Source organism: Dipteris shenzhenensis, chromosome 20 (genome assembly GCF_047967505.1).
Source record: "Dipteris shenzhenensis isolate YYH24624 ecotype China chromosome 20, Dip_SZ_1.0, whole genome shotgun sequence".
NCBI lineage: Eukaryota > Viridiplantae > Streptophyta > Polypodiopsida > Gleicheniales > Dipteridaceae > Dipteris > Dipteris shenzhenensis.
In genome coordinates, this window is record NC_141615.1 from 22070555 (window position 1) to 22096738 (window position 26184).

The following is a 26184-nucleotide window of genomic DNA, read 5'->3' on the forward strand; positions in this document are numbered from 1 at the left end:
GTGGAGGCTATGGCGATGGGATGGAGAAGGACACAAGACAGGACGATGGGTGGGAAGTGCGGGTGATCAGAGAGGAGAGTAGAGATGGAAGCGGCAACTTGCCGGTTGGGAACAAGCTCAAAAGCTGGCTGCCTGCTGGGGGCCAGACGGCGCACCTTTCGTGAAGGGAAAGCTCGCTTTCGCCATAGCCAGGAGCTCAGATTGCAAGGTCCGCCATAGCCAGTCATATTGAGTTCAGAAAATAAAAAGAGAGAGAGATGAGCATCGTTAGGCATTCCCTTCGCATCGTCAGGCATTCCCTTCCTGGGGATTTGACCTCTCCAGGAGCCATAAGAAGCAACCTTCACTCCCCGCCATAGCCAACCTCTACGTTCTCCCAGCTCGTCCAGCTAGCGCCTTTGCCGCTACCTGTCCGTCCTCCTTCCCTTCCCATTCGCTTCTTGCTTGCGCCTTCCCTTTCCTTGCCTCTTTGCCATGTCTAGCATTTCCAATATGTTGACTGCACAAACCTAGCCCGCATCCCAAGCTGCTGCGCAACTTTCCTGTACCTCACACCTTCTCTCGTTATCAACCTCAGACAAGCGCCGCAAGAAGCTCTGCTTGGACGGACATCAGGGTTTGAGAGAAGTGCTTCTTCTTTCGGTGCACAACAATACAGGAGGGACTGCAAGAGATCAGCAATCAACATTCGTAACGGACTGCAGGAGATCAGCGGTCAACATCTGTTGCTGCAAGCCAAATCAAGGTCCATCAGAGCAGATCATCGCAGCTTGCACCTCGCTCGCTAAGTTGGGCTACAAAGCTTTTCAACGACATTCCTAGAGTCGCAATAAGGTTCAATACAAAGTCCCCACTCTCACATGATATTTCCCTACACGAAAGAGAACTCCGCTGTAAATTAATCCACGGCTGCTTTGCGGCGCGTGAAGTTGCCAAACGGACAAGAATGGGGCGAGGAAAGATTCAAATCCGCAGGATCGAGAACCCAACGAGCAGGCAAGTGACGTTCTCGAAACGGAGGGGAGGCTTGATGAAGAAAGCACACGAACTATCAGTCTTGTGCGATGCAGAGGTGGCTCTCATAATATTCTCAAGCACAGGCAAAATGTTCGAATTTGGAAGCTCCAGGTACATGATAGATGCACTTGAAATTGTTGGGTTCTAATGTTTTCTGAACGATCAAACCGAGAGAGAGAGAGAGAGAGAGAATTTTCCTTCGGACGCTGCAACCATCTATATTGAAATGTTTACTGTATACTCTCCTCTGTGTCTTTCTCACTCTCTCCCCCCACTGCTGCACAGTATACAACCGGAGCTTCTCCTTCTCTTTACCACTCCTTCACTTTGGAGACCTAACGTACTGCTCTCGTGCCTGCAAGAACACCTTCTACAAATCAATATAGCCACCTATGCTCAGCTTGCACGTTCTTTCCTGCCTGGAAAAAACACCTCCTTCTACAAATCAGAGTAGCCACCTATACTCAGCTTGTAGATTCTCTCCTGCCTGCAAGAACACTTCTACAAATCAAACTTGCCGCCTACACTGATATTGTAGATCTCAGGCTCAAGACTTAAGGAACAAAGAGCCATGTATCCCCTGTAAGTGACTATCATGGCTGTGCATGAAAGAGTATCAGCATTGTAGTCCTGCAAATTCGAAGTCGTTTCCCGCAAATGGGAAGATCTTGCTCTAAGATGACCATTGGGACTCTTGACATTCCCCCCCCCCTCTCTCTCTCTCTCGCCCTCTCTCTCTGGCATTCTATTACTGCGAATCCGATGTCGTTTCTCCAAGATGATCATTAGGAGTTTTCAACTCTCTCTCTCTCTCTCTCTCTCTCTCTCTCTCACACACACACACACACAGTTTTCATATGGCTCTATAATATAGCTTGCTTGTTTAACATTGTTAACGAATTTGTGGTTAGTTTGCTTGGAAATCTAGGGAGTACAAGTGAAATATGGTTGAAAAATATTATAATCTATTAAAGAGAGCTTTCACTTTTGGCGGTTACGACGATTGAAGAATTTATTATCGTTCGATCACATCTAGCCAATTTAGGCCATTCGATACAAATTTTGCGCATGCATAATAAACTTTCTATTGTGTGATTTGATTCCTCGCAACCTCTCTGCAATGCGCATCACCTTTGTTTGAAGCCGATCCATTCAATATTTGGAAACACAGTGGGCAGGCCTTCAGCCCCTGTGTGGTGGAATGCTCTCATGCCATCCTGTATTCGTCCTTGACCTTGCAATGTATTACTCTGCTATCTTGCAATAAGTTCGTGTTTGCATGAATGCTTGGAACCCAATGCACGAAAGAGGTGCGAGTCGATCTCAGGTGCGTACTCATGAGCGAGAGGGACTGGTTTTGTGAGCGATAGCTAAGGAAATACGAGCGAGAAAACGTGATCAACTTTGTGAATAAATGAAAAAGGCAACCGAGATGCGAATGTGATGGTATCCAGGCTTCGTAGCAATTCGAGTAGACGATCTTGAGTGATGTACTCTTGCCCAAGACCAGCTTGGGCAAGCAATTACGTAGGGGACACGTTGACAATCCATAACAGGTGCAGACATTTTTATGTAGCATTGGAACTCCATGTCCTATCTAAGGCGTCACGCTTCTACACCTCTACTTCCTCTTGGAGATCGTCAATTTTCATCTAACAGCCATTCAATGTTAGGCCCTATGTCCCACATGTTCTCACGGGAGGCTCCAAGATAAACTAAATCATGCAACTTTTTGGCCCTCCAAGGTTCCTAAGGGTGACTTGGTTAGTGGGTTGCTAACCAAGGGCCATAGTTTTGTAGTTAGTTCATTTGGTCAATTTGACCTTGCAAATTATGGTTAGATGTATGAGCCTTAAATGTGGGTTAGTAAGAGTTTAAGGGCTTCTAATGTGTTTAAGGTTTAAGGTTTTTGATTGCTTGTGGAGGTCCTAAATGTTTTTGTCTTTTATCCTAAAGCTTTTATCTTTTGTTCGGTATTTCTCTCTAAAGATAGAGGCTCTCTTTGTCTCTTGTATGACACCACATTTATATTACTCTTGCCAAAGTAGGTACGTCCCCACTTTTATTTAATGGCTCTTCCACCATACACAGAGACACATATAACTTTTCACCTCTTTTCTTCTCTCTCTTTCACTCATCTACCTTTCCCTATATCCCTTCACCTTTACTAGATTTTTCTCTTTTCCTTTCCTTCCAATTTACACCTATCGTTTTCTTTCACAAGTTAATTGAAATATTTATCGAGCTACTTACACTTGGACTTATAATAACACTCCAAAAGGCAGGGCTATAGTGGGATCCCTACCTTGTTTAAACCAGATTAAAAGTAGCATTTCATGACTGTGTGACTAGATCTTTTCGTTCCGTCCACATTCAGCGCATGTAGTTTCCTACGGTTGAGAAGAGCATGGAGTGATTAATATCTATTCTCCAAGTTTAATCCCTTGCAAGTTAAACATTACAACAAATATGAAGGCATCTAAGGAGAGATGGGATACATTTACTCCGTCGCTTTCCATGGGCTGCCTACTAGTATCAATACATAAGCTCTTGTCATGAATGAAATTACATTGACATTATTTACCATATGGCTATTTTGTTACATAGGCAATAGTCATGATGTCTACGTCTATCATGACATGGTGTAGCTCACAAGTGTAAGCTCTAATGTGCCCCTTAGCATGCAATAATTGTATAGTTTTCATATATGCAAAAAGATTATTGAACATTTGACATAATTCAAAATTCACATAGGAGAATGATTGATCCCATCAATCATCACATGACCTATCAAGGTTGGAAGTTGATCTCCTATCCATCATAATTGTTCTTGGATCATCGACCCTAGTGCTTGCATTCTAGAAAGTGATCCATCCCATAGTCCCCCCATTAGTTCTCAATTAGTCATCATGAACATAGACTGATGGAGGAGAAATATCTCATCACATTTAAAAATAAAGAGCAAGGAGTGACAACTTAAAAGATAGTGGCTATGTTTTTGAAAGTTTAAAGACATGTGAAACATGTCAACACATTCATAACTCTCTAAATATCCATATGCATGCATATTGAAATAGTGATCAATTTGCAAGATTAGTTACCATGTCAAAACTTTCAAAAGTTCACTCCTTGAATTGACCCTAGCCTACAATCATACCTTTCATCGACACACACCTTTGATATTTCACCCTTTCCACATCATGTTTCCTTTAGAAGAACTCTAGTCCAACATTGCTAATTGAGAAAAAAATAAAAAATATTTGATACACATGGCTTCTTATTCCTTAAAAAATAATTACTTAGTGGACAATGATAGGACTCTTGACAAGAAGATACAAATACAAAGCAAACCCATTGCATAAAAGAAAGGATGATTTCTTGAGCTGCCACTTGCACATTACAACAAACATTTTCATTAAAGTTCAAAGCCTTGCTTAATGTTTTGAGAATATGCCATACCATGTGTATGGCATTGTTACTTTTATGTGTGGGAACAAAACATACCCTTCAATTTTCTTAGTATCATCATTATCTATATCTTCTAATGCCTTGTTCCTTTTCAACTATACGCACAAAATGTTCTCTTGTACATGGTAGACATCAAACATTGCACTCTCATTTTTGTTTTCTTCCATATTTATAGGCTATGTGTTACATTCTATGAAGGCACATAACCATTGCATGTGATTGAATTTTGATTACAGATAGCATGCCAAAATGCTTAGGTTCACTCAGCCTCTATTTCTTAGCATTGGTATGGTGTTGCTAGAGATGCCAATGGATAGTACGTCCTACTCTTCAAAATCCTCTTTAGACATTCGGCAAAATGCTTTGAGTTCTAAAATGTATGGGTACAATCAAAGATGTTTGCTTATGTCAAACATACCTTACTCTTTTGGTCTTTTGTAGTACTTTCGCATCATGTTGCATGTATAGCATTGTTAAGAAATTGAGCTCACACTAGTGAACAAAAGAGCAAGTGCAAAACATGCTCTTTGATGAGAGAAGGTAGTGCAAACAAGGTTTTATCTTAGCAAAGAGAGTGTATTTATAATTTTTTATTTTAATTATACTATTTTCCAATAGTTTTTAACACTAGTTGAGTATGATTACTCTACATAAAGCTACCTTTCTAAAATTTTGGAAAAATAATCATGTCGTTAATAAAAATTGCATTTCATTTCTATAATCTAGATATGAATACATTAAAGAGAATTTATTGGTGTGGGTAGAGAGAATTATACATATTGTATCACATTGGCCTCCTAAATGAAGTTTGAATGACAAGGACAAAAAGTAGGAGGGTTGATGGCTTCATAGGTAATGTTGGGTCACCATGACCATGTGACTTTCTTGACAATAAGAAGTTATAGATTTTTGGAAATTTCTGTGAATTGATACTTTTCTACATTTTGCTATTTAGGCCTCTGAGACACATTTTAATAGAACTTTGACTCAAAGTTTGATTGTGAACCAAGCATTGTTGCACCATTAAATGGGCTTAGACAATGTACGATTATGTTTATACCTCGTGAATGCATCACAAATTTCAAAGATAACTTAGATATGTCATGAAATTCTTTGAAGTTGCCTAGTTATTACCAAAATAGTGTGAAGTATATTTTGTAATTATATAGGCAATTTTCTTCATCTATTACCTCAGAAAGAGGCAGGCACAAGGGGGTTAGGGCTAGTGCATTTTCACTACTTGGAAACCCTATATAGCACATGTATGTGTTAAGGGTAGTATTAAAAACATTTCTCTCTAAATTGTCAGGCTTTAAAATGGCCCCTTTTTATGTACAAACTTATTTTTCTTTTCAATTCCTCAATTTAAATCTCTTTTATAGGTACATTTTTATAATAATTTGTGAGATTTTTCTATTTAAAAACCTATTTTGTTGAAACCACGTGTTATATTTACATATGAAAAGTGAGCCCCCTGTGTCTTACAAATTAAGTGCATTGAGCTCTATATGAAAAGAGTTTTTCTACTGAGACAGGGCACATAAGAAAATGAATAAAAGTCTAAACTTGATTTTCACCCATTTACAAGGAAACAATCACATTAAGACAAGGAATGTTTATGCATAACTAGCTATCTAGGACCATGGAATCATGGCCAAGACTTTTAATGTCCCATAAAATGTGACATTCAAAAAATTGAATGATTTGTTCTACCTTGAAGCAACAAACCATGCTAAAGAATGAGAGGGGTAGATTAGAACGACTCTTAACGATAATGGTTTTAAAATTTTCTTTCTTAGTAAGGAATATGGAGTTGTACAAAACGAAAGTTGATTTGTATGGTATTCTATTAGGGGGATACGTTGAGTGATAATGGCCCCAAATCTATCTAAGGACTTCCACATGAATAAAATCTACTCCACAATAGTCAATGTCTCTCTTTGTTTGGCTCTCTCAATGATCAATCTCTCTCTATGCTTGGCTCTTGCTTAAAACTACATCCTTCAATATATTACATCATATTTCAAGATTTCATTTATGAAACTCTTGCAAGAGTTTCTTATGGTAAACACCACCCCACAGCTCATAAATAGGAAGCCTCTCTAAATTTGGCTTTAGTTAAATCCATATAAAAATCACATTCTTAGAATTTGTAGTTGCTACATTAATTTTGTTGAATATTCATACGTTTAGTTTAACATCGATGAGTATGTAATTATTGAACCTTCATCCTCATATGATCAAAGTCTTAGCATATTGAATACTTTACTTTTATAACCTTTTCAACATTATGCATCAATGGTTTGGATATCTAGATATTCATAGGTTTTCAAGTTCTTTTTAGCCATTGATATTTGGATATTCATAGGTTTTCAACTTCTTTTTAATTTTTTCAAGTAAAGGCTGATGCAAATAGATTTCTGGTGCATCAATTTTCAAAATTCAATAGTATGCTCAAATACATACTAAAGTATTCATATAATTAAATAATAAGCATAAATTTAACATCCTCTGATACGTTATCTCAAGGGAATGGATCTAAATATATATAACAATACAATGTGGGTTCAATATAAGGCACTTTTATATCTATCTATATGTGTGCATGCATGCATGCATGTTTAGGCTTTCTGTATGTATGTATATGCACGCACGTGCATGCATGTGCACGCGCACACACACACACATGCACACACATGCACATGCACACACACACACACACACAGAGCCACGCACACACACATATCTGTATCTCTATGTGTATTATTCTCTATGTGTGTGTGCATATACATATATACATAAGTACGTATGTACGTAAGTACGTACATACTTATGTATGTATGTATGTATATATGAAATACTTGCATAAATATTCCAAATTTATCAATGTATGGGGGGACATACTTAAAGAAGTATTTATTAATTCCCTCTTGTATGTGATGGACATGTTAGCCCATTATTTAGATTAGAGTTTGCTCTTGTCTTCACAAAGCTCAACATTTAGAGCTTCTAGCTAAGTTGTATGTTTTCTATGTTTGAATCTTTCAGGCTTTTCTTATCAAATTCCTTTCTCAATTTTTAAACTAATGGAAATAGGTATTTTGTAAGAAGCAAATCATTGAAGGAGAATCTTATCCTCTCTCCTCATTGAATCAGTTTACAATCCTTTGTGGAATATCCACACATAAGAAGTCTTTTAGAAATTATTATTACATCATTCTAGGACCTTGATCTTCATTTTTGTATGCTTTGAAACATGAACTAAAGGCCTTTAAGTCTTTGTTTTCCTTTGTTAATCTCTTGAAAGGGTTTATGCAAGGAGTTTAGGAGGCATGCTAAGGTTTTTGGGAAACTTTAATTGTTCCTATATTTGAGCTTCAACACTAGAATCAATACCATGTGGCAGTTAAGAAGACCACATCCGCATCATTATGTCCACTTATAATAGCTTTTGGAAGTCTAAAGGCATCTATAGCTTTTGTGTTCATCATAGTATCCCTAGGTCAACACATGAGAGGCATAATTTGGCGATCAATTTAGCACTCTCAAGCTACCATCACCTATATGTCCATTTCGACATCCATAATTGACATTATAGTCTTTATCATTGATAGCAAACTCCCCAAATCCAACTTCTTTGTAGTTTCTTTTCCCATTGAGTTTCAACAGCCTCATCATTCCATTCAATTGGTTTTGGCAAAGGCTACACCCACTCAATTTTGGAATTTCCTCTCTAACAATTAGATTTGTCATCATGTCTATCATGCATTAGCCATAGTCTTTAAAAATTTCCCCAAAATTTTCAAGAACCTTCAAGTCTACATATCTGGAGTTTTTGCTACATTTTCAAAACCTTCAAGTCTACAATTATTGTTTTTGCTTCCATTTTCAACAACTCCATGCTCTTGTCCTCATTGATATCAGTGTATTTCTGACCATAATCCATGCACATGTGGTGGAAAATTCAATTATCTTTCCTATTCCTCCTAGCTTCATTCAAAAACTCTAAGGCTTGCTTAGCATCTCAACTACAACTTTCTTTATTCGAAGACAATTCTACCCCATCGTATTTTTCTAGTCATACTAGGTTGTAATTGGTTGGATGCTAAATCTCTTATATATTTCAAAGTCAAATTTATCTATCTTCCTAGGGGGGTTAGAACCATTCCATGATTGATTGCAAATAGGATACCGAAGCTTGCTTAATTAGTAGCAACATTTGAGGATGTATGGAATCAAACATTGGCAAAATTCCCTCATGTTTTTTGCTACAGAAAACCTCATGATGACCTCAACAACTTAATTCTTCCACAAATTTTCTATAGGAGATTCATGTTTGATTGCTACACCACAAATACAAGTATCTCCAAAAGAGGGCCTACAAATGCAAAATCAAGTCCAAAGTATGTTGAAAGATGAAGTCATACATCACTTAAAAGTCCTTAGCCTTGCCAACCACGTGTAGTAAAGAAGAATGATGACTCTTATCATTTCTACATTAATCTTTGACCTTTCAACAAAGCAACAATCTCATATCTATATCCTTTGCTATGACTAGATAATATAATTTGCACAATCCATGTTTTTCTTTAGAACTTGATTTTAAGTTTGGGCTTTCACAAATTCTACTAAAATAAAAAGATAGCAAAAAACTACTTTCAAAACTATACATTTTTTGTTTCTAATGCATATCAGTCTCAACTCTCTTGGTCCAAGGCTTTACACAACCTTGAGCTCTAATACGATGTCCAAGTGCAGCAAAATATGCAAACGGAGAAGAGCGAGAAGATATGTGAGCTTAGACAGCAAGAAATGTGAATGCAAAGAGATGGATATGCATAGCACCTAGTACTTTTCATAGTCTTATGAAGTTTTTTCTTCATGCTCTTAGAATTCAAGGCCAAGTCCTTGTTAACTAGGAAGATGTTTTGACTCATATTGTTATAGTCCAAGTACAATCCTCTTGGAGCATGTATATGATAGTTTCAATGCTATGATCTTAAACTGAATGCATAGTTTCAATGCTATGATCTTAAACTTAATGCAAACAAATGTCGATGGGTTTAAATCTAGATCAACTATCTAATTGGTTTCATAATTTCTTTTGTAGGTGTACATGTCTTGATCCAACAAAGGTTAAACTCTTCTAGCATTCAAAAATGCAATAGGAATGGCAACACCATTAAGGAAGCTATTTTACAAAAGCTTTGCTTTGGGCAAAATACTAGAAGGAAGCATTTCATTTTATTAGAAAAACTCTATTTTTAAAGACATACTATTGTGGCATCAGATTTCAAAAAACCTTTTTTTCATCAAAATAGATGCTTCAAAAGAGGCATGGGAATTGTTCTTAACAATGATTAACAACTAGTAGTGTATATTAGTACATCTTTGTCCACTTCAAGCCTCATACCAGAAGCCACAAGAAATCATAAGCCACATGAAATCTTCTAAACCCTATTTTTCTTCCACATTTATGATGACCTCCTCTACTCCCATCACTTTCCATTCTAGCCTTACTTATACATTTGCTAGTCCATCTAATATCTCTATCCATAACCATCTCTGTGAAGACCATTTAGAACTCATTAAAGCCTTTATGATAAAACTCTGTAATAGATTCTGCTTGCCACATATGAAGGCATCATCTCAATATTACATTTGTTCATGTTCAAAGTACTAGCTATATAAGTTTCCCACTCCAAAACCTCTCAAAGACATGAAGGCAATCACAACAACCAAACCTTTAAAGTTTTTGAAGCAAGCAATTCGACATAATTATATTAATAGATTATGTAACATGCTAGGAATTGAAAGACCCTTGAAATGAAGCAAAATTATTAATTTAGGTTATCATGGTTGTTTGTGATACCTACTGTCAAACCAAGGTACAAGATTCAAATCTAAAGTATAGAATATGGTTACAAATCGATTGAATATCTATCAAGACTTTGTATGTTTAATTCATCCAAATTGCAAGGGGTCAACAAAACAATTGAATAAAACTATTAAACTCATACTTAGCATCATCATTGGGGTGTCTTTTTACCTTATGTTATAGCTATTTACAGTAGTCCTTTAGGATTCAAATAGGATAATTCCTTAGCTATGTACATGGTTCCTTAGCATCAACATTGGGGTGTCTCTTTACCTTGTGTTATAGCTATTTACAACAGTCATGTAGGATTCAATTAGAATTAGTTCTTTTGCAACACTTTTTTGCCAGCTACCTTGATTCCTTATAGAAATTGGACTAATTAAGTAGCTTGTGGATGTCTCCTTACCTTATGTTCTAGACGATAGAGCATGGCTCTTTCAAATTTGACTAGAATTAGTCCTTCTGTATCATTTTTTGGTCAATCACCTCGATTCCTTATAGAATCTAGATTGATTGAGTTTGCAAAGTTTAAGACTAGAGATGCATTGCAATGGCTCAAATTTTTGGAGGGAATCTCACTGCCATACATTAGAATTTTCTACTTGTTTAAACAAAGCTCAAGGCTGATAGAAAAAATACTACGACGAAAGGCATGTCCAACTACTAGTAGCTAACTCTTAGACTAATGGGTGGGATCGTATAAAGTTGAGAAGAAGTGGGAATCCTCACTTATGCCTTGAAATATTGTGAATCTACTCGAACACCACAACATGACATGTTTCATGAATGGAATCACAAAATAGATTTCGAGCAAGGAAACATGTAATGTGTCCTCATCGTTAGTTTGCGATTCAGCTAAATGTGTTATGGTTAGGCAATACCTTACTGTTGGAATCAATAAGAGACATTGCCTCTTGAAACAGATGAAACACAAGGGGACACATACCATTTTAATGTTAAACCATGTTCTTCCTTTGTATAGTTACTTTACCACTTCCCATCTTTGTCCTATTTTATATGCCATTGTCATCACACACACACACACACAGAGTACATCTATATCTATCAATCTATCTATCTATTTATATTGATAGATAGATATAGATAAAGGTATATATACACTCTCTTTATTGAAGTAAAAGAAAATTTCAAATGCATAGATGTGCATAAACTTAAAGAGGAGAATAAATCTTCAAACACTAATAGCTTCTATGTCCTATGCAACATTTGAAAGAGTTTCTTTTTTGCCTCTCTCTAGTGTAGTATTTAAAATAAGGCTTTTTCAGGAAGCTCACATCTCTTATAAATCTCTTCTTGCTTTCTTCTTAGCAAAAATCACTCTTTCTATATAAAATCTAAATTTCTTTCTTAATGGCATGAATCCTCCTTACTATATTAATCCTATTAGAGTAGCTTTTTCCATGGTGATCACATTTAGAATGAGAAAATCTAAATTCCTTTTTTGATCACGTAAATCCTCCTACTATATATTAATCCTATCGGAAGTAGCTTTTTACATTCTCATGAGAGATGCTTTTCCTATAGTGCACGATTAGCTCTAGCTTTTTGTTGCAAGATAAATCCTACATAGTCTTTTTCTTTCGTCACAATCACTTCACTCTACTTTTGTTATGCCTCTAAATTACTCCTATCTTTTCAATATGAATCTTTACCTTTTTTATTGTCATGTATTACCATAGTATTCATTATGATTGCTACATGTCATTACCACATTCGGTTCGCTTCCTTTTACTGCATTTGTGACACTTAAAGATACTCAGTATACTAGTTGTATGCAAAGTACTTGAATAATAAACTTAACATCTAGTACAAGCTCCTATATTTCCTTACTCCTTCTCAAACGACTTGCACTCAAGCATGTCTACAATTTCCTCGAGCACTCCAATGATCAATCGGCCAGCCTGAGACGGTGGGTGTCATATTTTGTAGACCAGTTAATGTTCCCCTTGTTTTTCACCTAGAAATTCAAAGTTTATTATTCATTGTTGAGGTCCAATTTTCTAAAGGTTTAGAGAATGTAGAAATCAATAGGTCATGCGCATAGGTAGAATAGATTGTTATATTGATTTGTGAATGTGTCAAATGCATAGTTCTCGTGCATGACAGTTACCAATCGGTGTGTACCTCTTGGCATCACCTCGTGGGTGTGTGTGATTGAGACCTTAATCGGTGTTACTTCCTATACTCCCCCGTAAGATCATTAAGGTCGTTGATTACGAGATTGGCCCTCCTGCTGAATGATGCATGCAGCGTTTAATGCCTTTCTTTTATCTGTCTGAGCCATCGTTATCGTTGGATTCTCCCGATTGCACCTTTGTGGGACTTGTGAATGCATGCTTCGTATCTTACCTTCAGCCAGTTCTTGTGGGTTCGTGCCCACTTTTGCGTCTGCATTTATTGGCTGCAGATGGCAAAGTTCGTCATATTTGACGTTTAGGGTCCGAAGATTGCCCTGTGCCTCTCCTCTTTTCAGTGGGAGGGAACCATTGATAGGGTCGCTTTGCCCTTGTGCTCCTCCATGTTGCGGGAGTCTTCCTTCTATGGCTTCATTGCCTGGGTCTTTGTGCCCATCGTGTTTTGTATGCGGTTCAGTGTCGCTGAAGCAAGCCCTTAGCCTTCGTAGGAAGGCCCTTCTGTTGTCTTTCCACCTTGGGAAGCATGGCTGGCCGTTTGGACCCAGTTTGGCCTCTGATACCATGTAGAAATCAATAGGTCGTGCGCATAGGTAGAATAGATTGTTATTTTGATTTGTGAATGTGTCGAATACATAGTTCTTGTGCATGATGGTTACCAATCGATGTGTACCTCTTGGCATCACCTCGTGGGTGTGTGTGATTGAGACCTTAATCGGTCTTACTTCCTATAGAGAAAGCATGCAATAAATTTAGAAATGCTAAATAAGAAACAAAATATTTTTTGGAACAGTTATACGTACTTACTAAAATTTTGTGTACTTATTGAAAAAGCATTTCTGCCACCTTGGAGCGATACGTCAACTACACCTCACAGAAGGAAAATGACAAAGGATTCGAGCAAGGTGATGATGTAAGACCCAGACCTCAATATTGGACTTTAATTCGATGCGATGAAGAGAAAATGCTTACTTGTGGCAATCATGATTTGTAATGGGGAACTCAAAGCGAAAAGTTTGCCCTAGTCTTTTTTAAAGCGGAAGTCCTTGGATTCACTATATGACAAAAGATGCTGAAATTAACTGTTGATTATAGTTATGATGGCTTTAAGGAACGGTTTATTGCATTTAAACGCGTGATTTAATAATACATTTAATTTTTTTGAAAACCACTTATTTATTTATTTAAAAGAATTTTAAGCCTAGTTTCGCTACGAAGGCATTGGTTTCGGCCAAAACAGAATCTAATAGGAAGATCGTTAATCTTTATGAGAATATAAGTAATTGGTTCGATCATTAGATCTAACTGCAAGACAATGACAATCGTACATTGTGCTTCGGCAACCTCTGAATTCTCAATCAATAGCTCTACGGTAAGCAGCACATTTTTTGATACATTGTCCCACTGGAATAGAATGCTATCATCGCCTTTCAATGATAATATATAACAAATTACAATGTCTTTGCTGTATGGTAGTTCTGGCGGAAGGAAGTGGGGTTGCTGAAGGAACAGTTGGAAAATCTACGGAGAACACATAGGCAAATCTTTCTTTACCCGTGCGGAGTGATTACAATTCTTTATTGTCAAGTTATAAAGTTAAGCGTTTGTTTGCAAATGCTTAATATATTTGAGTCATTTTGCAGGCAGCTGACGGGAGAAGATCTTTCCTCTTTCAATGGGAAGGAACTCTTTCAGCTTGAAAGACAAATGGAGTTAGGGCTTAGTCGGGTGAAAGCCAGAAAGGTATAATTGACAAGTATGGCCATACGATCTTCAATGGTCTTCCATGTAAAGAAATCGTGATACTCTGTGGATCCCACAGTCATATATTTGTCGATAATAATGTATTAGTGTCACGTGTATGGTTTAGGATCAACTACTGCTGGATCAGATTCAGGATCTTGACAGAAGGGTGAGTTATTACTGTCATTATGTTGACACGGTCAACCCGTGGTAAAGGCGCAAATAAGATTCGTTCAGGACAACTCAAACGCTTCGATTTCTCATAGAAGAGCCATGCTAGCGACGTACTGTGCGTTCTAATCTGATGATGACAACCTTTGTTCTGATCGACTACAGGAGCATTTCCTTTATGACGAGAACAAGAACCTCCGAAGAAAGGTAAGTACTAAGGGCCTTTCATCAATTTAAACTTTAGAAGCACGCGGATCTACTCATGGGTGATGGTAGATTGTGATAATGCAAACTGCGAAGTAATCTTTTCTGGTAATTGAGTCATGTGGACCTACTTATGGTTGTGATCATGTAAACTACGAAGTAATCATAGCTGGTATTTGCAATTGCCCAGATTGAAGAACTCCAACATAAAGGTGAAGGTGTCAACACGATAAATAACCCTACAACCACTCTGTTCAACGTAAATAAAGCAGATGCGACGTATATGTCCAAAGTGTTCTCGCAGTCCGTTGCACTCCAAGGGAGCCATCCTAATCTTTGCAACGCAGGGAACTCAAGAACTGCTCTACAACTGGGGTGAGTTTGAGATTTCTGTTAGTAATTCTGTGCTTTAAAGCTAGCAGAGTCAACTCACGGTAATAAGCGACCGTTGCATCCAGCGTAAAATAAAATGTGGCTCCTGAAACCAGGCTATACGACACGATTCCTCTCGTGAATGGGCGACTGGATACACCATCGACGAGTTCAGAATATGGGCGAACTATGGCAGAGCAATGACGGTTCTCAGCAGGCTGAACATCAGATTTGTTGAATCTGTTGGACGTGATAGAATATGTAGTAGGACTGCAACGTCTAATTTCCGAGTCGGGTGCTTGTATCATCCCTCGGAAAACATCGCCGGCTTGCTGGAATTTTGAAATAAGCTGACTACGTTGCATGCATATCCGTATTGCTGCTATAAGTACTGATTTTGCATGTATTATTACTTATGGCTTTTAAGTATATATTCATCCGTTATCGTGATCTGTTCCATTCATGCGTTGTTATCATCGGGGGACGATAATAATCGATCGTGGAAAGAACACAAGCTATGTTTCAAGGCTGGAGACCCCTTCAGGGTCATCAAGGTTCGCCACGAGGCTAATGGTGATAGTCGGCCAAGGCAGCATTCCATCGGGTACTGATAGCAACTATAGCCCAATCCCTAGTGAATCCAATGGAAACTCTTTTATATTAGAGCTCCACTAAACTCTCATCATAGGTTGAGCTTTCACCAATTGGTGCATAGCCTTTTCTGAGCACTTTCACATAATGTAAATGTGTTAACTCAAGCAAATAGTGTGCAACTTTCTTTGGGAAGGGTCACATGGCACATGAGATGCCAAATTTACAATGTCTTGGCAAAGAGTACCTCATTTTAAGTTTTATGCTTAACTTTAACTTTACACTACATGTTATCCAATTAAGGACAATGTCTCAAACAAAGATATCTTATATTGATGTCTATGCTAATCTTTAAGCTTGCAACACACATATCCAATTTAAAACAATGTGTTAAGTCAAAGGCACCTTACTCAAACATGTATGCTAGGTTGTCAATTGGCAAAGATAATTCAAATTATCCAATTCACAATAATGTGCCAAGCTAAAGCATCCTACACCTTACATTTGCAATATATGTTTCTCAAAGAGGGAAAAGGTCTCCAATGAAAAGAACTAAATGTTGAAGAGTTAAGAATAGATGCAAAGTAAATTCAGAGAGTACTCAAAAAGGGATTACAATCTTAGAGCTATATATAGCTTGGCCTAACTCAACCTAGTCTTCAACTATATATATGCATATGATCTATGAATACAATCACTTCCTTGGGAGCAACTCTTGTGTCCGTCTCTCTCCTCTTTCTCTTTCTCTCAACACAACTCTTGTGTCTGCATCTCTCCTCTTTCTCTTTCTCTTTCTCTTCCTCTCAACATAGTATCGGAGCCTGGCTACGCTCTAGCGTGAATGTGAGAAGAAAGCAACATGATTTTTGTTAATTTGACAATGGAATCAATCTCATAACGTTCTTTCTTATCGTTTCGACTACTTGATCACTAGGTTTTGAGTTGATATGCAAAAGTTATCAAAGATGCATTACAAATCAGCATTCTCGAGGGGTCTACTAGTGTTTATCATATGGTACCACATGAGTGTAAGGGAGGGGGATTATATAAGGGAAGGAAGGTACATTTTATAAGGTAAGGTCCCATAAATAAGGGGTAGATAAGGAAAATTTTCATATATTTATTGCACGTAGGTGACGTCTCCTTATTACTACTAGTGAATCCCCCATATTAGCGTTGTGATCCTGATTGATGAAAATGGTCCACGATAACTTGTTCAAAGCATATGCGCTAGTTATTTTGATCGGTTGGATCACTATATTCCCATTTTAAGTAAGTTATGGTTATTTCTTTTTGCTGCCTATTGCTATCAATAAACTGACAGAAGAGTGTTTGGATAGGAAGATGAATACTCATAACCAGGAGACCCAACACCCACCCAATATTTAGGGATCGTTGTTGTAAGCATAGTCAATCTTTAGGGATGAAGATCTTATCTAATCGATGCCAAGTAGAGTCTCAATCTTGTCATTAAGAGTAAGGCAGGCCAATCTACACACTTTTGCAGTGATAATTATATATGTTCAATAGACGAGAAAGTTGATTGAAAAAATCTCTTGGACAAAAGGTATCTACCATATGAAAGCAATTTTTGCTTTCTATTAGGTCATCAGTGAAAACAAGAGTTTAGCGCTTTAGCACTTGTGGTTTCGTGCTGCTTTTGCAAAAGTAAAAGCCAATGATGCTTCATATCCATTAAGCTAGTTTTTATTCAGCGCATCCTTTACTGACCAACTTCTTATTTAGTGCATTGCTTGCTGAGTCTTTGTGTAAGTTCTTTGCTACTCAACATTCATAGAACATCCTTCAACCAATCAATGAACAAGATGTTTGCACAAAGCTAAGAGCACTAAAACAAAACAAAGGAGAGTCCATCCAAGAGTTTGTGTGGGGGTTAAAGGTCACTGTGCCTTTACCCCAATTATGTACAATACTCAAACACATATATAAATGAATGAAAAAGAAGATTAGGATGGTTTTGCACCCACCAAAACGTGTGTGGCTCTCTGTTTCTCTCTCTCCCTCTTCCGTTCTTACTTCCGTTGAGAGCACTCTCAACTGGTATCAGAGCCCGGGTGATCTAGCTGAGCGTGCGTGAATGCTTAAAGCTTAGTAACTCTGTGGGAGGAAGGAGAAGCTCTATGGGAAGCTTTGTGGGCGACTTTACTTGCATCCAAGTGTGCAGAGACCTTGGAGGAACCTTTGGAAAAGTTACTTTGGTTTTGCGAAGTGGTTTTGAAAGCCTGTTAAGTGTTTTCAAAGAAAAAGTCGTTTTTTGAGCTTTTTCCTGTTCCGTTCGATGACAGAGACTCCGTATTGACTTATAGAGGCAACTATTACTTGCTTTTGGTGTCCACTTCATTTCATAAGCTTGGAAACACCTTCATTCTTGAATCTGGGATCATTTCATTGGATTTCTGACTCACTGTGTCAGTTTCTGCGTTTTTTGCTCGGGTGTTGGAACTCAAGTTTGGAGCAACCATTTGCAGATCTGTCAGTTCCGATGGACTCAAGAGGTCCTAAAACTTCTATGTTGCTCATCATTCGCACTCCAGTGGAGTTTAACAGCTTTGTTTCCAAAAATGTTTTTCAGTCCGTGTGTTGGACCCAGTGATTGAGACCATGGTTTCCAAAACCGTTTGTCCCATTGCGTTCTGGACACCCAAAAACCCCTACTTGTTAGTTCTTGCGCGATTCGGTGGAGGATTTTCAGAGTTATAGATCTCTGTGTATTCGATTTCGTCTCTCTGTTATGCATTTTTCATTCTAAGGTTTTGAAACCTTAGATTTATGCCACATGGCAATGGATAAGTGTTGACTCCCATTTCTCACTCATCGGTTGGGATTTTGGAGTTCTGGTAGAAGAGAGATATTTGCAGATTTTTTTGCTGAGCCTGATTATGCAATGGCACCCATGTTTTGAGGCATCTCAGGTTCTATTGTCAGTAGCGGTCATTACTGTGGGACTATGATTTCTTGAGCATACCTTATACAGATCACTTTGGTTGCAGTTTGAGCAGTGTGCACTCATTAATGGTATGCATTGGGTTGCAGTAGATGATTTATAGGCCATTTAGATGCACTACGGTCCTTATTGGATGTGCTGATAGGCCCAAATTGCCTTATGGGGTGGTTTTTTTTTTGGACGCTTTGCACATGGATGCTATTTTATGCTGAGGGACAGCTTTGACACATTGCACGTGATGCACTGATAGTGCTATGCTCTCTTGGGTGAGATATTATTGATGCATATGCCAGTGGACGGTGTTTATGTTTGAGTCATTTGGCACTTATTGGCATTTTCTTTTGGGCCAGATTTGCTCATATGGATGCATAGTATATGCACATGAGTCAGATGCATCTTTTGATGCTTTGAGCTTTGAGTTTTGGTGATATTTCACTCTATTGTGGCATACACATTTGGGTGCACTTGGTATTTGGTGTGATTCTCTCTTGTAGGCACTAGCATTTGGGATTTTTTGCTTCATTTGCATCATGGCATCCTCTTCCATGTCTGAAAAGGAGTTTTTTAGCATTAAAAATTTTGATGGGACAAATTTTTCTTTGTGGAAAGAACAAATAAGGGATGTGCTTATTCAAAAGAAGCAGATTAAACCCTTGGCAGGGATTGAAGCTAAGCCTGCAAATATGTCTGAGAATGATTGGAATGAGTTGGATGCATTAGCAAAGTCTACTATTAGACTTCATCTTGCAGAGTCAATTTATTTCACAATAGTAAATGAGCAGACTACGGAAGATTTGTCGAAGAAACTGTGTGCCACTTATGAGAAGGAAACTGCCTCCAATAAAGTTTACCTCATGAAGAGGTTGTTTGAGCTGCAAATGAAGGAAGGGGTCTCCATTGCTTCTCACTTGAATGAATTCAATATTATTTTGAACCAGCTTCAGGCTCAGAAGATGAATTTTGATGCGGAGACTAAGGCAATATTTCTCTTATGTTCATTGCCATCCTCATGGGATACCTTCCGTACAGCTGTCAGTAACTCTGCACCTGGTGGAGTACTGAAATTTGATTATGTTATGGGTAGCTTGTTGGTTGAGGAGATTAGACGGAAGTCTATGGATGGCAACAAGCAAGATGCAGCCTTAAATGTGCAAAGGGGCAGATCACAGTTCAGGGGAAAGTCCCAAGAAAGAGGGAAGTCTCATAGCAAATCCAGGGCATGGAACATTGAGTGTTACCATTGTGGCAAGAAGGGCCATATGAAAAAGGATTGCTACAAGCTGAAAAGAGAGCAAGAGGATAAGAAAAAGAATGCAAATTGGGGTGCAAATCAAAAGGAAGAGAGTCCAAGGGAGGACAAAGGAAAAGTGAAGATCGAGGAGATCAATGCAGTCACACATGATAGTGACAATGACATTCTCTTCATGTCTAATTTATCTGCAAAGTTGCTTACCACTTCAGATGATGCATATTCCTAGGATTGGATTTTGGATTCTGGTGCTTCATTCCATGTTACTCCCCATAGGGAATGGTTCTCCACTTATGACAGTGGAAAGACAGGTTGTGTGCATCTTGGAAATGACTATGTATGTGACATAGTGGGAGCAAGTGACATAAAGTTTTCTTTTGCAAATGGGTCTGCATTTGTTTTGAAACATGTGAGACATGTGCCTAAGCTGGCCAAGAGTCTTATTTCAATGGGTCAGCTAGATGATGCTAGTTTTCACACCACTTTTGGCTTTCAAAGTTGGAAATGTTCTTACAAATCTCTCCAAGGATGGCTTGGACTTTAAAAATAGGGATCTCCCCAATATATTAATAAAAATCTTGAAATGTTCCAATGAGATTCTCCAAGGGATGGTTTTTGACTTTGTCTTCCCAATATATGAAAGAAAATCTTGATATGCTCCTATCAAACTCTCCAACGAATGGTTTTTGATTTCGATGATAAGTAACTAGTGAAAATGCTTGCAGGTATTTTTTATTTTCTTACTTCTCTCTCTCTCTCTCTCTCTCTCTCTCTCTCTCTCAACATAGCACATACGCATGCATACATACATATATACATGCATACATGCACATTCATGCATTATTATATTAGATAGTAAGAAAAGAAGGCTCAATTTGCAAGATTAGGCGAGATGATACCACGAACCATGTACACATGTTCAATCCTCTCCTTGAGGACATTTTCGGACTTTAGAGACCAAACAATATGACCTTTCCAATGCTTCTCCTTCTTTGCTCTATCTTTTTCGAATGGATAGAGATTTCATTACAAAATCTACCAAGTATAATAGCATCTGGGATTTTTATCTCTTCCCCCAAATGATGAAAGATAGAAATGTGACCTATAGCCTCTTAAAGCATGCCCACTCATCCTATTTGAGGTATACTACCCAAGAAATTTGTTGGTGTGACTATGCAGTCAAAAAAGGCTTTTTCTTGATGGGCTATAAGTCTACATCAAAACATCATCACTCCAATCTCATTATTGGTGCATATCCTCTCGTTAAATATGCCTACTATGTTGATTATAGATATAATAAATTGTGCCTATGGTGCCAAGTTCATGGAACTTGGGGCTTATAAAAATGCATCCCTAGTACATGTAGGACATAACTATCCCATTAGGTTCCTCAAGAAGGGCAAATAACTCATTTTGAATATGAGATTCATTAGCATTGAACGTCTTTACCTTAGTTTCCCCACATCTCCATTCTCCATAGGAATCTTATAATGCTACACAATCCATTGGTAATCCATTATGTATGAGATTAGCACGACACCATTAGCATCATAAATTAAAATAAGGATAAGGATTTAGGCTAGTGCTAATCCTTGTTTACTATCCAAAAAAGACCCATGCTCATTAATATAAATTCGAATCATTAGGGATCGAGGGAATCCTTGTTTGCTACTCACCCCTTAGCAAATGCACATATGGTATGCAATTAAAGCTTGAAATAAGATTTGGTTTGGTGATGTTTCTCATGACACTACTCATGAATTATATGTTGGGTTTACTAGGAGATAAGGCTAACTCGGAGGAAATGGAAGACGTATAGGGTCAGATAAGAACACTAATGAAGAGAACCACGACCTTGAATTGGAGTTTTCCTAGGTCTCCATCAACTTAACAATTTGGGAAGATTAAGACTAACAAAGGGCCCATCAAATCGGGCTCTAAAGTTTTGAAGGTGCCTATTTGGGTTTCATGCTACTACATATTTGTTCTCTTTTACCAAGCTTCAAGCTATATGTTGCTACACTTTTACTCTCTATACAAGGCATAATGTCCAATCGCGTCATTTGTTTTAATTAGTTGCTAGTAACAAATAGTGAGTTGGTTGAATAGTTCATTCCACCTAATGTTGAATGAAATGGTAGCAAATGTTTCTTTCACCACTCATGAACTTTTGGGTTCTTTGCCAAGGCAATGACACTTTATTTGTCACAAAATATCACTATAGCACCATCTTGAACTAGCTAAGGTCTTCTAAGCGCCTCCAAATCCAAACTTCTTCACATGAAGATTGGGCAAAAAAAACATACTCAGCCTCTTTTGTAGATAATGTTGTAGTTGTTTGCTTCTTAAACACAATGAAAATTCAGCATGAACGGTTCCTAAAATAGATGTGGTTGGGGACACCTCCCCAATCTAGATCACAAGACCTCTCAAGTTGTGGTTTTTCATATGCTATCTCTTTTAGATATGCCATTCTTTGTTTGGATACCCCTCTAACTATTTAAAAATCTTCTTCACTCCATTCAGATGGTGGACACATGGATTTTTCATAAACTAGCTCACAAGTTTTGCTATATAGGAAATATCAATCTATGTTGATGTCATCAAATAGATGAGTTGACCAACAGCTTGTCAGTATAGTGTAGGACATGAAAATGCAGCACTTTCAAAAATTTACATGTTTTGCCCATACCCATCCTTTTGCCAACAATCTTTTGTTATATTTTTCTACACTTCCATCAGCTTTGTGCTCAAACTTGTAGACCCATGTACAACCAATAACATTATTTCCCCTTGGTTGATTCCAATAACTCCCAAGCTACATGTTTCAAAGTACCATTATATTTTAATTCCATGACATCAACCCATTCCTTAGATTCAATTTCCTCTTGAAAGGTGATATGTTCTTTGATCTATGCAACACAACAGCTAATGACTGCTTGCAGTCTTCTAGGCTTCATGTACTTAACAATGTCTTCTTCTTCATGTACCAAATTCTTTGCCTACATTGGCATTTGCCTAAATAATTTGGTTGATTTGTTATGCTGACCGTGAGATATATTCTCTAATTGAGAATTTGTAGATTGCCTAGGGGATGCTTTTCCATTCTATTGAGTGATCCTACTAACGTAGGTAGCCTATCATCAAATAGTCTGCATTCTATGGATGTCTCCGATTCTATGTGTGTGATGTTGTCAACCATGTCCAATGCTACATCTATGACATTGTCAACCACATGTGTGTTTTCTCTTCCAGCAAATTCTTCATAATAGAAGAATGGTTATGTCATCAACCCATTCCTTGGACTCTATTTCCTCTCAAAAGTTGATATGTGCTTTGACCTATGCAACATAATATCTAAGGACTACTTGTAGTCTTCTAGGATTCATGTACTTGACAGTGTCTTCTTCTTCATCCACCAACTTCTTTGCCTATGTTGGCATTTGCCTAAAAGATGTAGTTGCTTTGTTATGTTGACCATGAGATATATTCTCTAGTTGAGAATTTGTAGACCTCCTAGGGGATGCTCTTCCATTCATCAATAGAATGATCCTACTCACATTGTTTATTCATGGAAAATACTTCTATTTATTATGAAAGAAACCTACGTGAGCAAGTTGAAGTGGAAATACATCATGCTAGGCATGAGGAAAATAAATACTCTATAGGAGTAAATAAAAATACAAAAATAATTGGAAAGAGACCAAGGGGTTGAGGCTGAAAAGGCCACCTCAACCCTATTATAGTCTCTGAGAAAAAGGGGAAGCCCCTTCATTCTATAAGGAAGATAACCCTCCTAGAAAAGGCTACCCGAGAGGATCCCTACATGCTCGTCCAATTGGCCATGAAAGTGTGAATGGTATATCAACCCAAATACTTGGCCAAGGTGTGGGAAGGGTGGACTTGAGATCCATCTAAGGCCTCTGTGCATCTAGCCATCCAAATCTAATACCTGCTAGTATCTCCCAAGCAAAATCCACATTAGCATGTACTGGTTTATAGTGGGAAATAGGCACATCCTCCAGAGAGAAAGGCTCGACTAGGTGTCATCAAATGGAGATGGCTAGGAAGCATCCTGACACTCATAGAAGATCTAAGGTCCTAACAAAGAGAGCTAATCCACTAATTCCCAAGTGTGTTGGCTTATGCTATAGCTCGGAAGAGTGATGTGTTCCAGGTATTTCAGAAATGGCTGGCCTTGGTTGAGAATCAGTCAAGTAGAACGCTTAAATGCCTATGGACTAACAATGGTAGAGAGTATCTCTCTCATGACTTTCAGCATTTCTGTGATACACGTGGGATTAAGAGGGAGCTCACATCCCCTCGTACTCCAGAGCATAATCCAGTTGCAGAAAAGATGAACCGTACCATTCAAGAAAGGTTGCAATGCATGCTTTCCAATGCAAGTCTTTCTAGTGGTTTTTGGGCTGAGGCAATGAAGACTGCAGTACATGCAATCAATAGATCACCTAGTAAGAGTTTGGATGGTGGTATTCCTGAAGAGGCATGGAGTGGCAAGAAGCCCTCTTACTCTCATTTGCATATATTTGGGTGTGAGGCATATGCACATGTGCCAAAAGAGCTTCAAAAGAAGCTAGATCCTAAGTCTAGGAAATGCATCTTTCTGGGTTATGGTGAAACTGGAGAGATGGGCTATCGTCTCTGGGATCCAGAAGCAAAGAAGATCATACATAGCCATGATGTAGTCTTCAATGAGAATAAGATGCATAAGGCACCCATGAGGGATGTCGAAATGAGGAGAATCACTTTCCAGGATGTGAATCCACCTACATATGTTGATAGACAGCAAGCTATCCATGCACCAAATGTGCAAGAAATGGTACCACCAAGTACTCCCACAGGTAAACAATCAAGGGTAGATGATGGATCATCTATTGGTGGAAATGATGAGCCAAATGTGGCTGATATGCAAGTGGGATAGCAAGCTAAAATGCCATTGAGAAGATCATCTAGAGTGTCTAGACCACCTGATAGGTTTGTTCCAGGGGTAGACTATGTGATGCTTACTGATTGCAGGGAGCCTTCTTGCTACAGAGAGGCTATGATGCGCGAGGATCAATGCAAGTGGGAGTATGCTATGCAATCAGAGATGAGTTCAGTTATGAAGAATAAGACTTGGGACTTGGTTTCTTTGCCACATGGAAAGAAAGCATTGCCATGTAAATGGGTCTACAAAATGAAGGTCACAGGTGATGATGTGCCTAGGTACAAGGCCCGTTTGGTCGCTAAAGGGTTCAAGCAAGAGAAGGGTGTGGACTTTGATGAGATATTCTCTCCAGTTGTGAAGATGACCACACTTAGATGCATGCTTGGACTAGTGGCATCAGAGGATATGGAGCTTATGCAGATGGATGTCAAGACAGCTTTCTTGCATGGGGATTTGCATGAGGAAATTTACATGGTGCAGCTGGAAGGCTTTGAAGAAAAGGGCAAAGAGCATTTAGTTTGCAAGCTGAAGAAGAGTCTCTATGGTCTTAAGCAAGCGCCTAGAGAATGGTATCAGAAGTTTGATGCTTTCATTCAATCCCAGGGTTTTAGAAGGAGTGAAATTGATCACTACCTCTACACTAAAAGGGCTAAGGATAATAGCCTGATAATCTTGGCACTATATGTGGATGATATGCTATTGGCTAGCAAGAATACTTATGAGCTATATGCATTAAAGGCCAAGTTGTTTGAGGCCTTTGATATGAAGGATTTGGGACTTCAGGTCATATTCTTGGTATGTGCATCACGTGTGATCGGAGTAGGAAACTCCTTTGGCTTTCACCAAAAGAGTATGTTACAAAAGTATTGCAGCATTTCAATATGGAGGGGGGGAAGGCAGTGAGTACTCCATTGCCTCCATATGTGAAACTGAGTCATACAGATAGTCCCAAATCAGATGAGGAAAGGGCCATGATGGCCAAGGTTCCTTATGCATTAGCGGTTGGGAGTCTTATGTATGCTATGATAGCTACTAGACCAGACATTGCATTTGCAGTGGGAGTTGTTAGCCGGTATATGGCTAATCTAGGAAAGAGGCATTGGGAGGCAGTTAAGTGCATCATGAGGTACATGAAGGGTACCAAGGAGATGTGCATCTGCTTTGGTAGAGGAGACATGCGTGTACTTGGGTACACAGATTCAAACTATGCAGGGCATGTGGATAGTAGGAGATCCACTTCTGGTTATGTGTTCACCTTTGTAGGTGGTGCAGTGTCGTGGATGTCTCGTGCACAGAAGTGTGTTGCTTTGTCTACCACAGAGGCTGACTATGTTGCAACCACAGAGGGTTGCAAGGAGGCTATATGGCTTGATCGGCTAGTGGGAGATTTGGGGATTCATACAGGTGTACCGACATTGCATAGTG

The 26184-nt window shown here is 38.4% G+C and overlaps 1 protein-coding gene across 1 annotated transcript; it reads left to right on the forward strand.

The window, feature by feature from the left end:
* Positions 1 to 216: 216 nt before the first annotated feature.
* LOC147889415 (MADS-box transcription factor 23-like) lies at positions 217 to 15487 on the forward strand. The gene is made up of 8 exons (XM_087391788.1): positions 217 to 1128; positions 13351 to 13429; positions 13993 to 14054; positions 14160 to 14259; positions 14387 to 14428; positions 14596 to 14637; positions 14825 to 15009; positions 15123 to 15487. Exons 1-8 carry the CDS (start codon positions 947 to 949, stop codon positions 15208 to 15210), a joined length of 780 nt encoding a protein of 259 aa, XP_087247914.1. The 5' UTR covers positions 217 to 946; the 3' UTR covers positions 15211 to 15487.
* Positions 15488 to 26184: the final 10697 nt, after the last annotated feature.

Bases quoted from the DNA above. Each gene is read 5' to 3' on its own strand.
- LOC147889415 (XM_087391788.1), top strand. From the start codon at position 947: ATGGGGCGAGGAAAGATTCAAATCCGCAGGATCGAGAACCCAACGAGC. The intron at 13,430-13,992 runs GTAAGACCCAGA...GCTGTATGGTAG, and splicing joins GATTCGAGCAAGGTGATGAT to TTCTGGCGGAAGGAAGTGGG. The intron at 14,055-14,159 runs GCAAATCTTTCT...GTCATTTTGCAG, and splicing joins AATCTACGGAGAACACATAG to GCAGCTGACGGGAGAAGATC.